This window comes from Oncorhynchus gorbuscha, linkage group LG03, assembly GCF_021184085.1.
Source record: "Oncorhynchus gorbuscha isolate QuinsamMale2020 ecotype Even-year linkage group LG03, OgorEven_v1.0, whole genome shotgun sequence".
Classification (NCBI taxonomy): domain Eukaryota; kingdom Metazoa; phylum Chordata; class Actinopteri; order Salmoniformes; family Salmonidae; genus Oncorhynchus; species Oncorhynchus gorbuscha.
The window spans coordinates 64,242,647-64,255,928 of record NC_060175.1 but is presented as its reverse complement, the minus strand read 5'-3'; the positions used below and the strand labels follow the sequence as shown (position 1 = coordinate 64,255,928).

The following is a 13,282-nucleotide window of genomic DNA, read 5'->3' as shown; positions in this document are numbered from 1 at the left end:
TGTAGAGTTCAGGCCTGGGGTGTTGTCAGAAGCTGGGGTAGGTACTGTATGGATCCCTACCGGGAGTTGTAGTCTGGGGAGAAGAGTCGCAGTTTGTGGCTGCTCCTTGTGTCCGGGGTGGTCATGTTGTTGGTGAAGGAGTTTGAGACGGGTGAGGCAAAACCTGAATCAAAAAGGTGGGAGTGAGGCACAGCAGGCTAAACAAACGGAACAGCACTGAAACTCAAGCACCCTCAATGGTGCAGAGTATATGAGCAATAAACAGCTCTAATCAATGTCTCCAAACAGCTATTCAACAAATGTCTACTAAGCAAATGAGAAAAACATTTTTCCAAACACAGCTGAAATAAAATAGCAATTTACTGCAGTTACCTCCTTCAATTCAAGTGTGTTGCAGAGGTATAAAGACTATTAGAAAGGGGCAAACTGAAAGCAACACTATTTTAAAGTGGAAATAATGTAAACAATGACAAGTCTCTACCTGAAGGGGACGGTGTCCTCTGAATGAAGGCTGGGTGAGGTGCTAAGTCCCTCTGAGAGAACAGTGCATGGCACACTGGGTAGGAAGAGAACATTAATGTTACCTGTTAGAATGGTCAAATGTCTTCATGGTCCCTGAAGCTTTGCAGTATCATCCAAACATTCACCATCCAAACCACATGTTCTTTAAATTATATTGAGTCACCTACACAGACCTGCAAACAAGGTGAAGTGATGACAGGTTTCCAGCAAAAACACAAATCTTAGTTGGGGATGTGGCTACTCACCGATGATGATGATGGCGGTGCCAGCCAGTAGCGCGAAGATGGTGAAGAACATCATCTGGTAAGAGTCTATGAAGGCCTGCAGGAAATGGGTTCCCTCCATGGCAACCACGGAAGCAGCAGCTGGAGAGGACAAAAGCGACGGGTGAGACTAGGACATGACACTGCTCAGTGCTTCTTTCTAACAATGATGAGCGCGTTACCTTGTACAAATGTTTAAAAATGAACATTAAAATCACAGTTGAATGTTTTGATACTGCAACAACAATAGGGTGGTGCTAGTTGACACTTCAGTGAAATCCTAACGTGCTTCATTTCTCAAGCCCATGAGCAACTAATGGCTTTATGGATGAAGGGTCAGATAAAATGACTGACCTGAATATTTTCAAGGAAAGTGTCCCAACACTGCTATACTTATCTCAAATACTTTTAAAAGGGTGTTGAAAGTATCCCCCTTTTACAGTATATATTGTATCCTGCACCATCACAGAGTTATCACATCTACCATATCGTCAACCCTGTTCCACTCAGAGATGGCTGGCTGACCTTGCATTGTGGTGCTGGGATCAGTCACGTGGATGAGGGTGACTGGGATGACGAGGAGCTGGCCAGTGGATGAGCTGGTTATGGACACGGAGGCTGAGGCTGCAGTCTGGGGGTCCACCACACTGACCGTGTACTTAGAGTAACTGGGGAAGCCGTGGAACACTTCTCTCTCCTGGACCGAGATGGACGGAGAGCTGGACGACACCTAACGGACAGGAGTGATGGTGGGTGAAACATTGGGGTTTATGGAGAAGTGACATCCAGTGCCAAATGCTATACCTCCCTCATTGTCCTCATCATTCATTTCCCTTTTTAACAGATTCTGGAAGGTATGAGACCCACGTCAAAAGGCACTTTCAAATAAAGTTGATTGATTGACAGACAGACATACCTCCAGGCTGCCGAGTGCTGCGGTAGGGCCGTAGACAGTGAGCTCTGCGTCAGGGCTGCAGGTTGCTGAGCAGCAGCTCTGTCTGGTCAGAATAGAGGCCTGTCTCCACAGGCAGCCTGACACTGACCTGCTCCCCAGAGAAGGCACTGCCTTCCACCCCAGCCCTCACCAACAGGCTGGTCATGGACAGGCTCAGCACCCGTGTCTGCTGGTCACTCAGAGACTGCAGGGTCAGAGAGCAGGAGTAGAAGCCTGGGAGGGAAAGCGGGAGAGAGGGCGGAGGTAGAGAGGTAACATTAGGTGTTGGTGTTTCTAAAAAGAAAGGTGACATCAAAATTGGTCGTATTTCAAGTTGTTCACGTTTATGGATGCTTCTTAGAATCTACTTCTTAAAGACTATGCTTGTCTTCCACAGCCACATGGTCCCAGATGCTTAAAGCATGATTTCCCCATTAAAAGCCTCTTCATTAGAACATTATTTAAAAAAGGCACAAACGCAATAGCCATGAGAATTCCATTTAAAACATGATTAGAACCCACTGAATTCTAATCCCTTATGTAGCAATAGTGGAGGGAGAATCTTTCCCCACCTGTGCTGGTGTTTAGTCGGTCTACCTTCCCCTCCAACCCTACTCCAGTCATCTCACATTCATACAGGCACATTAGTCATCGCCCCCCCCCCACTCCACCATAAGCTTGCACTGGGCTGGGGCAGGAGAGGAGCCCCAAACTCCCCAAAACAATTAGACTCATTCTGCTGAATATATCACCCCAACACCGTTTATGGCCTTCAGTAAATTATTCCCTTGTAAACAGAACTTCATTGCCCTCTTTGCCAGAGCAGCCCCTGGTGCACTGCACCGCACACACACCAGCTGACCCACTGTGGGTTTAATAAATCCTTCCTGCTGCAAGCATTTCTAATGGGTGATTAATGATGTGAAGGTCAAATCCATTATGCACAAGTAAACTGAAGGTTGGAGAAAAGACCATTCAGTAAACATACTGCCCAACATTCACCACCTCATCTTCCCTGAGCCCGAGAACAGGTCTTACCGGTGCTGGGGTCGAAGCTGATGTGTGTGAGGTAGACGTCATGGGCGGAGAACTCGACGGCGTCGCTGGTGAAGCTCAGATGGCAGCTGACGGAGGTCTCTGGGTGCAGCAGGGCGATGGAAGCGGTCTGGGCAGAGGAGCAGGAGCCTATGAGGTTGGTTCCCGTCTCTCTGGTGGTGAGCAGTATCCTGGTGTCCCTGTCCCCCCTCACCGCTGCAGGGTGAGCCATCACCGCTGTCCTGGTGACCCCCTCCACCACCACCTGGCACAAACCAACACAGTGAGCCATAACACTGGTATTACTTGGGGTGAATCTCAAGTCTGTAAAGAAGTCTCCGCTCATTGTCTACTTTCCTTCCTCTGCACTGATATAAAAGTTACGAGGACTGGTAAAAACAATTCCAGCTAGCCTCCACATTGCATTCACCTGTCCTGTGATTTAAATCCTATGTATGTGCAAATTGAAGTGAACAGCTGGGCCTATTCACGTCCGTGTTCAGTACAGCAACACGGTACCGGTTAACATCTCCATTCAGAGCCTTCTCCTTTAAGATGTGTTGTTCCTGTCGGAGTGTTAGCTACTGATCCAGATAGCATCTATCTAATCCACTCCACACTGATCCTCCTCAGTCACTCACTCCCAGCTAATTGGGAAAGATTCATATGTAAACACAGGAACACATAGAAGCCTGTATCAGCCGGAAAGAGGGAGATGCCTGGAAGAGACAGACATAAGAGGCGGTGAGAGATGTTCTTTGAGAGGGAGAGAGAGGGAGAGAGCGCTCCATCTCAAAGAGGAAGGCTGGGCTAATTAATCTTCTCCATGCTGCCTGCGTGTCTCTTTGTGGAGACATCAGACCCACAGCAGGGTGTGGGAGGGGAGGGCCGTCACACACATTACACTGAGACAGCCATGATCATCTAGTACTGATCATGATGATGGTCTTATAAGCATCTTTATAGTGTCAGATGTTTACTGTGTAGAACTCTACCTTTAGACTTCAGGTCTGTTCTAGAGTTCACATTGGTAGTTACAGTCTTGTCCCATTGCTGTGAACTCCCGTACGGACTCGGGAGAGGCGAAGGTCGAGAGCCGTGTGTCCTCCGAAACACGATCCTGCCAAGCCGCACTGCATCTTGACACACTGCTCACTTAACCCGGAAGTCAGACGCACCAATATGTCGGCGGAAACACCAAACCCTCACCTAACCCGGACGACGCTGGGCCAATTGTGCGCCTCCTCATGGATCTCCCGGTCGAGGACAGCTGCGACACAGCTCGGGATCTAAACCGGATCTCTAGTGACGCCTCTAGCACTGCCTTAGACTGCTGCACCCCATCAGACGTCAATTCAACGTCTATTCCACGTTGGTTCCACGTCATTTCAGTGAAATTACGGGGAAACGACATTGATTCAACAAGTGTGTGCCCAGTGGGTAGTGTTGTACACCTCTCTAGAAACTGGAGTAGTGTATACGGTTTGGATAATCACGATCAAACCATTTGTGGTTGCAGAACATACTTTCATCCCATCTCTAACACACAAATGTTCTCTGGTAGCAAGGTTGTCGTTACAGTACCTCTCTGTAAGTCTTCAGCAGCCCAGGGATCTCATAGTAGACAGTGGTGGTGCCCGCATCTCTTGCCACGGCCACGCCCATTTTAGAGTCTATCTGCAGCACGCCAGTGGATGAGGAGCTCCAGGTACCCGGGACACCTGTAGGGAAAAGAGTAGAGCTGAAAAACTCCCCTTGGTTCAACACTCATCTTGAATATTCACACATCGTTTACTGTAAGACTGTCTTTTCCTTCACACTCCTTCCCGCAGGGCTGACAATGGTAATGTTTAAATCATCTGCAGAAAAATTACTCCATTCTGTAGTAGATGAAAACAAACAAGGATATTGCAAAATATATCAATATCACACAGTGGAGGCTGGTGGGAGGAGCCATAGGTGGATGGGCTCATTGTAATGGCTAGAATGGAAATGTGGTTTCCATGTGTTTGATACCATTCCATCAATTCCATTCCAATGAGCCCGTCCTCGTATAGCTCCTCCCACCAGCCTCCATTGATATCACATATTAAAGACGCAACATCCCAGAGAACCACGTGAAACTGCATCAATCCAACGAAACATCCATTTTGTTCCAAAAAATTGGTCTGAACATCTTTGCAGATAAGCCTCGTCTCAATTTCATGCACCTCGGTAGTACTACCGGTGGCATCGTACCTGTTATTTTACAACACCACATGAACCCCTCTTTGACCTCTCACCTTGGGGGCTGAGGAGTTGGGCGCTGAGGCAGACCACATCTCCCACCACCAGCCTTGTGGCGTCCTCGGGGTGGATGGCGTGCTGAACGGGCAGCGCCAGGTAGTCAGCCATGCCTGCCTGCTCCTCGTCCCACACGGCCAGCAGGGTGAGGCCCACGTTGACCGTCCGCACCGTCAGGGTGTTGTTACCCGGGCCCCGGCCCATCTGCACCAGGTCATCCCTACAGACAGACAGGAAAGGAAATGGTCAACATGTAGTAGGTTGGTATGAGTAACCAATGGCTTTCCTTGCATAATCAGTAATCAACTACCTCTTCCTGGGCACAAGACTAAGTGACTCTCCTGTGGCCCAATCACATTCAGAACCCCTTAGTACCCCACCATGAGCCCCTTCCTTACTCTTATTTGGACAGGTCTCTCCTAAAGTAGTCTGGCAGCACCTTGATAATAAAGTAATGGAATCAATTTATTGTGCAGGCCAATGAGGGAATCCCTAGCCAGGCTGAGCAGTGCAGTCTCCCTTCTTCACACACTCCCATTAATTTAGCTCACTCAGGTGGAAACTACTCACTCTGAATGGGGAGGAACGAAGAGAAGTCTAAATTAATGTTGGGTACCTTGGGAGAGACATGCTGGCTTAATACCCTGCCATGGTGCACTCATTAACTGTAGTTGTACTGCTGTAGCATCCGGATAAACAGACTTGGGCTGTGCAACTTTCACACATACGCACACTTTATGTGGCACACTAACAGCAAAACACAGCGGAAAACCAGGGCTTTCACTTCTACATATCTCAATGTCAAGTACCTATCTTGTACGTGCCAATATAAAGTGCCTTCGGAAAGTACTCAGATCCCCCCCCCTCCCCCCTCAATCTACACACAGTACCCCATAATGTCAAAGCAAAAACAGGTTCTGAAATGTTTGCTAATTTGTTAACAATAAAACAAATATTCAGACTCTTTACTCAGAACTTTGTTGAAGCATCTTTGGCAGTGATTACAGCGTAGAGTTGCCTTGGGTATGATGCTACACGCTTGGCACACCTGTATTTGGGGAGTTTCTCCCATTCTTCTCTGCAGATACTCTCAAGCTCTGTCAGGTTGGATAGGGAGCGTTGTTGCACAGATATTTTCAGGTCTCTCCAGAGATGTTTGATCGGGTTCAAGTCCGGGCTCTGGCTGGGCCACTCCAGGACATTCAGAGACTTGTCCCGAAGCCACTCCTGCGTTGTCTTGGCTGTGTGCTTAGGGTTTTTGTCCTGTTAACCTTCGCTTCAGTCTGAGGTCATGAGCGCTCTGGAGCAGGATTTCATCAAGGATCTCTCTGTACTTTGCTCCGTTCATCTTTCCATTGATCCTGACTATTCTTCCAGTCCCTGCCGCTGAAAAACATCCCCAAAGCATGATGCTGCCACCACCATCCTTCATCCTAGGGATGATGCCAGATTTCCTCCAGACATGACGGTTGGCATTCAGGCCAGAGTTCAATCGTGGTTTCATCAGACCAGAGAATCTTGGTGGTTCCAAACTTTTTCCACTTAAGAGTGATGGAGGCCACCGTGTTCATGGGGACCTTCAATGATGCATACATGTTTTGGTACCCTTCCCCAAATCTGTGCCTCAACACAATCCTGTCTCTGAGCTCTACGGACAATTTGACCTCATGGCTTGGTTTTTGCACTGACATGCACTGTCAACTGTGGGACCTTACATAGACAGGTGTGTGACTTTCTAAATCATGTCCAATCAATTGAATTTACCACAGGTGGACTCCAATCAAGTTTTAGAAACATCAAGAATGATCAATGGAAACCGGATGCACATGAGCTCAATTTCGAGCCTCATAGCAAAGGGTCTGAATATAAATACATTTGCAAAATGTCTAAAAACCTGTTTTTGTTTTGTCATTAGGGGTTATTGTGTGTAGTTTGCTGAGGATTTTTATTTTCTTAATTTAATCCATTTTAGAATAAGGCTGTAACGTAACAAAATGTGGAAACAGTCAAGGGGTCTGAATACTTTCCTAAGTCACTGTATATTTAAAGAAATACACCACATATAATGCATTCAGGGGCAGCAGGTAGCCTAGTGGTTAGAGCGTTGGGCCAGTAACCGAAAGGTTGCTAGATCGAATCCCCGATTTGACAAGTTAAAAATCTGTCGTCCTGCCCTTGAACAAGTTGACCCACTGTTCCTAGGCCGTCACTGCAAATAATAATTTGTTCTTAACTGACTTGCCTAGTTAAATAACAGGTCAAATAAAAAATAAACATTTAAATGTAATTCAGAAAATGAATACCAGGGATGCTGTCGCCATGTTATATACAATGTTTACTTTGCTGCGAAGGCTACAAGACCTGATTGAATAAATGTATTCTGAGAGATTTAAGTGCCATATTCAATGTTCTGTTCCACTGGTAAAGGCAGAACCGTTTGGAGTGCTGTCATCTCTTGTCTAACTCTCTTTAAGCTATTTTTTCCTAAGAAATTGGAGTGTAGGACATTAGTGCTCTTCCAGGCTTCCTCAAACTAAAAGAGCACTCAGAGAGAAGACATGGCACAATATTTCCAGCAGCCTTGGTCCACACAGCTAACAGCCACAGACATCTCTTAAACCCTACCACCCCATCTCAATCGTCTACCTGGCTGCTTTTACCTTCCCTATGAATATTTTCTTCCACAATGTGTACATCTTCATACCAGTGGAGGCTGCTGGGGGGAGTAAAACGGCTTTAAAACATTTGCTAGGATTGAGTAAGGTTTCACATGTTTGATACCATTCTATTAACTTCTTGGATATAGGGGGCGCGCTTTTAATTTATGGATAAAAAAACGTTCCGATTTTAAACAAGATATTTTGTCACGAAAAGATCCTCGACTATGCATATAGTTGACATCTTTGGAAAGAAAACACTGACATTTCCAAAACTGCAAAGATATTGTCATATTGTCTGTGAGTGCCACAGAACTAATGCTACAGGCGAAACCAAGATGAAACTTCAAACAGGAAGTGACCCAGATTTGAGGCGCTGTGTTCCAATGTCTCCTTATATGGCTGTGAATGTGCCAGGAACGAGCCTACACTTTGTCGTTTCCCCAAGGTGTCTGCAGCATTGTGACGTATTTGTAGGCATATCATTGGAAGATTGACCATAAGAGACTACATTTACCAGGTGTCCGCCTGGTGTCCTCCGTCGAAATCGGTGCGTAATCTCCAGCTGCATGTATTTTCCCATGTGATTCAGAGGAGAAACCAAACTGCCACGACTGACTTATCATCAAATAGATATGTGAAAAACACCTTGAGGATGGATTTTAAACAATGTTTGCCATGTTTCTGTCAATATTATGGAGTTAATTTGGAAAAAAGTTCGGCGTTTTGATGACTGAATTTTCGGGGGGTTTTCTCAGCCAAACATGATGAACAAAACGGAGCGAATTCTCCTACACAAATAATATTTTGGGAAAAACTGAACATTTGCTATCTAACTGAGAGTCTCCTCATTGAAAACATCCGAAGTTCTTCAAAGGTAAATTATTTTATTTGAATGCTTTTCTTGTTTTTGTGAAAATGTTGCCTGCTGAATGCTAGGCTTAATGCTATGCTAGCTATCAATACTCTTACACAAATGCTTGTTTTGCTATGGTTGAAAAGCATATTTTGAAAATCTGAGATGACAGTGTTGTTAACAAAAGGCTAAGCTTGAGAGCCAATATATTTATTTCATTTCATTTGCGATTTTCATGAATAGTTAACGTTGCGTTATGGTAATGAGCTTGAGGCTATAATTACGATCCCGGATACGGGATTGCTCGTCGCAACAGGTTAACCTGTTACTCCTACCCCCTACTTTTTCGAACATTCTGTTAAAAATCGCGCAACATTTCAGCGCCCTGCTACTCAGGCCAGGAATATAGTATATGCATATTATTAGTATGTGTGGATAGAAAACACTCAGACGTTTATAAAACTGTTTAAATCACGGCTGTGACTATAACAGAACGTGCGTTTCATCGAAAAGTGCAGGAAAATCTGATCACTGAAAATGGAAAAATATATCCATGCGCGACTTCAACCGATTGATAAAGGTGAACCACAATAAATGCGGCCGAGGTTGCAGTACCTACAGCTTCCACACGATGTCAACAGTCTTGTCATTTGCCTAGTCTTTGTTTCTTGGTCAAATGAACAAGAGACAGGCTTTTTTTTCAGGTCTCCGACCGGATATTTTGGTTGAGATTTACCCGGACATTATTTCCAGACATACCCCTATAGAATACACTTAGTCTCGTGATTAATTTGATCGCTTATTAACGTTTACTAATACCTAAAGTTGCATTACAAAAGTATTTCGAAGTGTTTTGTGAAAGTTTATCGTCAACTTTTTTTATTTAAAAAAATGACGTTACGTTATAAGACGCTATTTTTTCCCGTTTATCACACAGTCTTCATAGATCGATATCTAGGCTATATACGGACCGATTTAATCAAAAAAAGACCCAATAGTAATTATGGGACATCTAGGAGTGCCAACAAAGAAGATGGTCAAAGGTAATGAATGTTTTATATTTTATTTGTGCGGTTTGTGTAGCGACGACTATGCTAATTATTTTGTTTACGTCCCTGCGGATCTTTTGGGGTGTTACATGCTATCAGATAATAGCTTCTCATGCTTTCGCCGAAAAGCATTTTAAAAATCTGACTTGTTGCAAGGATTCACAACGAGTGTAGCTTTAATTCAATACCCTGCATGTGTATTTTAATGAACGTTTGAGTTTTAACTAGTACTATTAGCATTTAGCGTAGCGCATTTGCATTTCCAGATGTCTAGATGGGACGCCTGCGTGTCTGGTAGGAGCAAGAGGTTAAGGGTTGAGCCGAGCGTTCTGTCCTAACAGCATTCAAGCACCCAAGCTAACTGGCTAACGTTGGCTAGCTACTTCCAGACACAAATGAGAGAACAGCTCACTAACCATTGTACTCGCCCGAGCAGAGCTGGCTGTTTTTATTTGATCCAGAGCATTGGTGACTGCAGCTGTGCTGCTGGCAAAAATGTACGCTTTTTCCCCAAAGTTTACTGACCCTGGCCATATTCAACGGGTGTTGAGCGTTTGTAAATTCATCAGTTATTCTGCACTCTGGCACACAAACAAAAGTGCTCTGAAATCAGAATAGATCGACGTAGCTGGTAAATTCTCCCTGGCTATCAACAGTTGTCGCAGAGACATTCTATTGAAATGGTTACTTGCATAGTGGATTTTTTAAAGGACGTAGCTAGCTAGGTAAACAATTAACCATAATCTCAATTCATGACATTACTTACCCTGCATGAATCTGCGGTTCAATGTTCTCTATAACTAGCGAAGCAAATGGCTCTGAGATACGAACAATATTACTACACAGCTCATACATATAACATTAGCTAGCGACTAGGCTCGTAATTTAAGAATTCTATTCATATTTATAGATGGCATACAAGTTTGTTTATTAAGGCATTTCTGACCAAAAACAAATTTTTCATGTGAAGTAGTGACGTGCAACATACACCTAGTTTTCAAGAAACGAGTCACAATTGCGGTCACTCTTTAATCTCCTTGTAATTTTGGCCCTCTGTGTCAGTGAGTATCCTAGCAAAGGTTCCGTTTTGGAATCTCAAGGACAGAGCGGTGGCTAGTATATAGCAGGCGATGGGTTACTCAAAACGTCCCTAGTTAGATTAGTAAGAGTTCATACATTTTAATATTTTTCTCTAACTTGTCAAAATGGCAGTTTAGGGGCGCTAGTGAGAAAGCCATGGAGTATGTCACGTTTTCCGAGCTCTTGCATTTATTTAATACCTTCTTTGCGCTTTGACTCAAACATAACTGGGAAACACAGCCTTTAAATTACGTGCTTTAGCTTGTTCAAATTATATTTGAGATTTAATCCATAAATGGCATTTTACCTGCAAAAGTTCAGTGGAGTCACTGACAAGAGAAAGTTATTTTGTCAGTGCGTTCTTCAACAAGTGGGAGCTGAGCTGCTCCACCTCTCGGCACGGCAAAACAAATTAACCCTGAGGATTTGAAGGCCAAGATTCTTTCTCTGTAGCTGAGGACCGAGGACTCACGTCGGGGATCTCAAGCAAGAAAGCCTGGTGGAAAACCTTGCATCGTTGTGGCTAAACTACACTTTTGGATTGATGTTCTTCGGCGTGCCAGAGAATTTGGCCCACTTTGATGCAATGGAGCACCCATCTCCAGCTTCCCAGACTATGACCCCAGCGCTGCTCGTGACCATGCCGCTTTCAATGATGTCAGGAATCTACTCCGTGGACGGTCCGACTTTTGGTATAGTGTGGCTTTTCCTGCCGGGCTCCATATAACGGCACAGAGAAAGAGTTCCAAGACCCCACATTCTACCGAGGTCGAACGAAGCAAATGGCTGAATGTTCACCTATTTAGCGATTAGGGTAATGGACGAATGTGCCTACCACTGTAGACTCGGTCTCTCTTCTGTAGATACTGTATAGTGTTGCCAGTGGTATCAGTTGATATTGTTATTGTTAGGTAACATTCGTGCCTTAGTTCTGGTGAGTCAATTCTCCTTCTGTTAACATTTTATTTTATTACCATGAAGCTGCTCATTTATATTCCTTGAAGGTACACCCGTATCCAGGGTAGATAAAGCACAGGACCATCATACATTCAAATTTTCATGATAAAACTAAAAGAGCAGCCATTTCAATTAGTAAAAACATACCGTCCGCAATGTAAAGTGTAGAGGCAGATTCAGCAAGCCGTTTCATTACTGTAGTAGGAATACTGTATACTACACAGGTTATATCGGCTAACATTTATTCACCAAATTGGGACAACAGTTCATTCTTCACAAAATGTATTTTCTCGATTACCAAAAATGGACACACACAACCTAATACTAGGTGGTGATATGAATTGTCTACTGTGACCCAATCTGGATCGTAGCTCTCCTGAGGTATCATCAAAGACAATATCAACAATTCAATACGGCATATCCGATGCGTGGTATTTCCGCAATCCCACAGCTAGGGAGTATTCTTTCTCGCCAGTTCATAAGGCCTTCTCATGTATAGACACGTTTTTCCTAGACAATAGATTTTTGCCATTTTTCACAGATTGTGATTACCAAACTAGTCATTCCGGGTCGTTCTCCTCTTACTATGATACTACTTATAACGAAAACACAGAGTAATTATCGTCCTTGGCGGCTAAACTCACTACTGCTATCAGAAGAAACCTTTGTCGCTTTTATATCTTAAATTTCCATATGCAGCTCAATCAAACCCCTGGAATGTCTCCTACAACTGTATGGTAAATCAATGAAGGCTCATCTAAGGGGCCAAATTATTTTGTACGGTGCATAGATTAAGGAAGTGTAATATTCAACGGCTAGGGGAACTTATAAATACAATCTTGGATTTGGTATATTCACACTCTTCAGCCGTAAATGTACTAAAACAACATTTGTCTGAAGTGTTAGAGTTCGATCTTTTTTTCAACTGGACAAGCTTAAAATCTTATTAGTACATTTTGACATAAAATGATGAACATGGAGAGAAATCGGGGAAAATGCTAGCACACCAGCTGTGTCAGAGAACCACAAATAAAACCATACCTGAGATACAAATGTATTGATCATTTAGAGGTCAATTCAAGCTTTCATAACTTTTACTCACAATAATACATTTCCGAATCCGCTGGTAATGCTACCTTACTCGACACCTTCTTTGAGAACGTATATATTCCTACAGATGAACCTGAGACTGTGTTGGCAATTAAATATATGCAGTGTGTGAAATCCCCTGGACCGACGAATTTCCGAGCGAATTCTTTAATAAAATCTCAAGATTCAATCTGAGTTGCCAAACGTCAGCCTCGAAACCTTAATGACTTGGAGAAGATCTGCAAAGAGGAGTGGGACAAAATCAAGAAACGAGAAACAAGAAACGTCTGACCTCTGATTGCCAGCAAGGGTTTTGCCACCAAGTACTAAGTCATGTATTGCAGAAGGGTCAAATACTTATTTCCCTCATTAAAATGCAAATCCATTTTTAACATGCGGTTTTCTGGATTTGTTGTTATTCTGTCTCTCACTGTTCAAATAAACCTACCATTAAAATTATAGACGGATAATTTCTTTGTCAGTGGGCAAACGTACAAAATCAGCAGGGGATCAAATACTTTCCCCCCCCTCACTGTACTTTTGATTTTGACCCCCAC

General features: G+C 43.9%; 1 protein-coding gene across 1 annotated transcript in view; it reads right to left on the bottom strand.

Moving 5' to 3' along the window:
- Nucleotides 1-1,372: 1,372 nt before the first annotated feature.
- Nucleotides 1,373-13,282, bottom strand: part of nup210 (nucleoporin 210) — a 56,682-nt gene continuing 44,772 nt past the window's right edge. The window contains exons 32-36 of the mRNA XM_046343258.1: nucleotides 5,037-5,257; nucleotides 4,339-4,475; nucleotides 2,758-3,019; nucleotides 1,702-1,953; nucleotides 1,373-1,515 (exon numbers count right to left, since the gene is read on the bottom strand). Coding sequence (XP_046199214.1) covers nucleotides 1,751-1,953; nucleotides 2,758-3,019; nucleotides 4,339-4,475; nucleotides 5,037-5,257 — 823 coding nt within the window. The 3' untranslated portion in view covers nucleotides 1,373-1,515; nucleotides 1,702-1,750. The remainder of the gene's footprint in view (nucleotides 1,516-1,701; nucleotides 1,954-2,757; nucleotides 3,020-4,338; nucleotides 4,476-5,036; nucleotides 5,258-13,282) is intronic.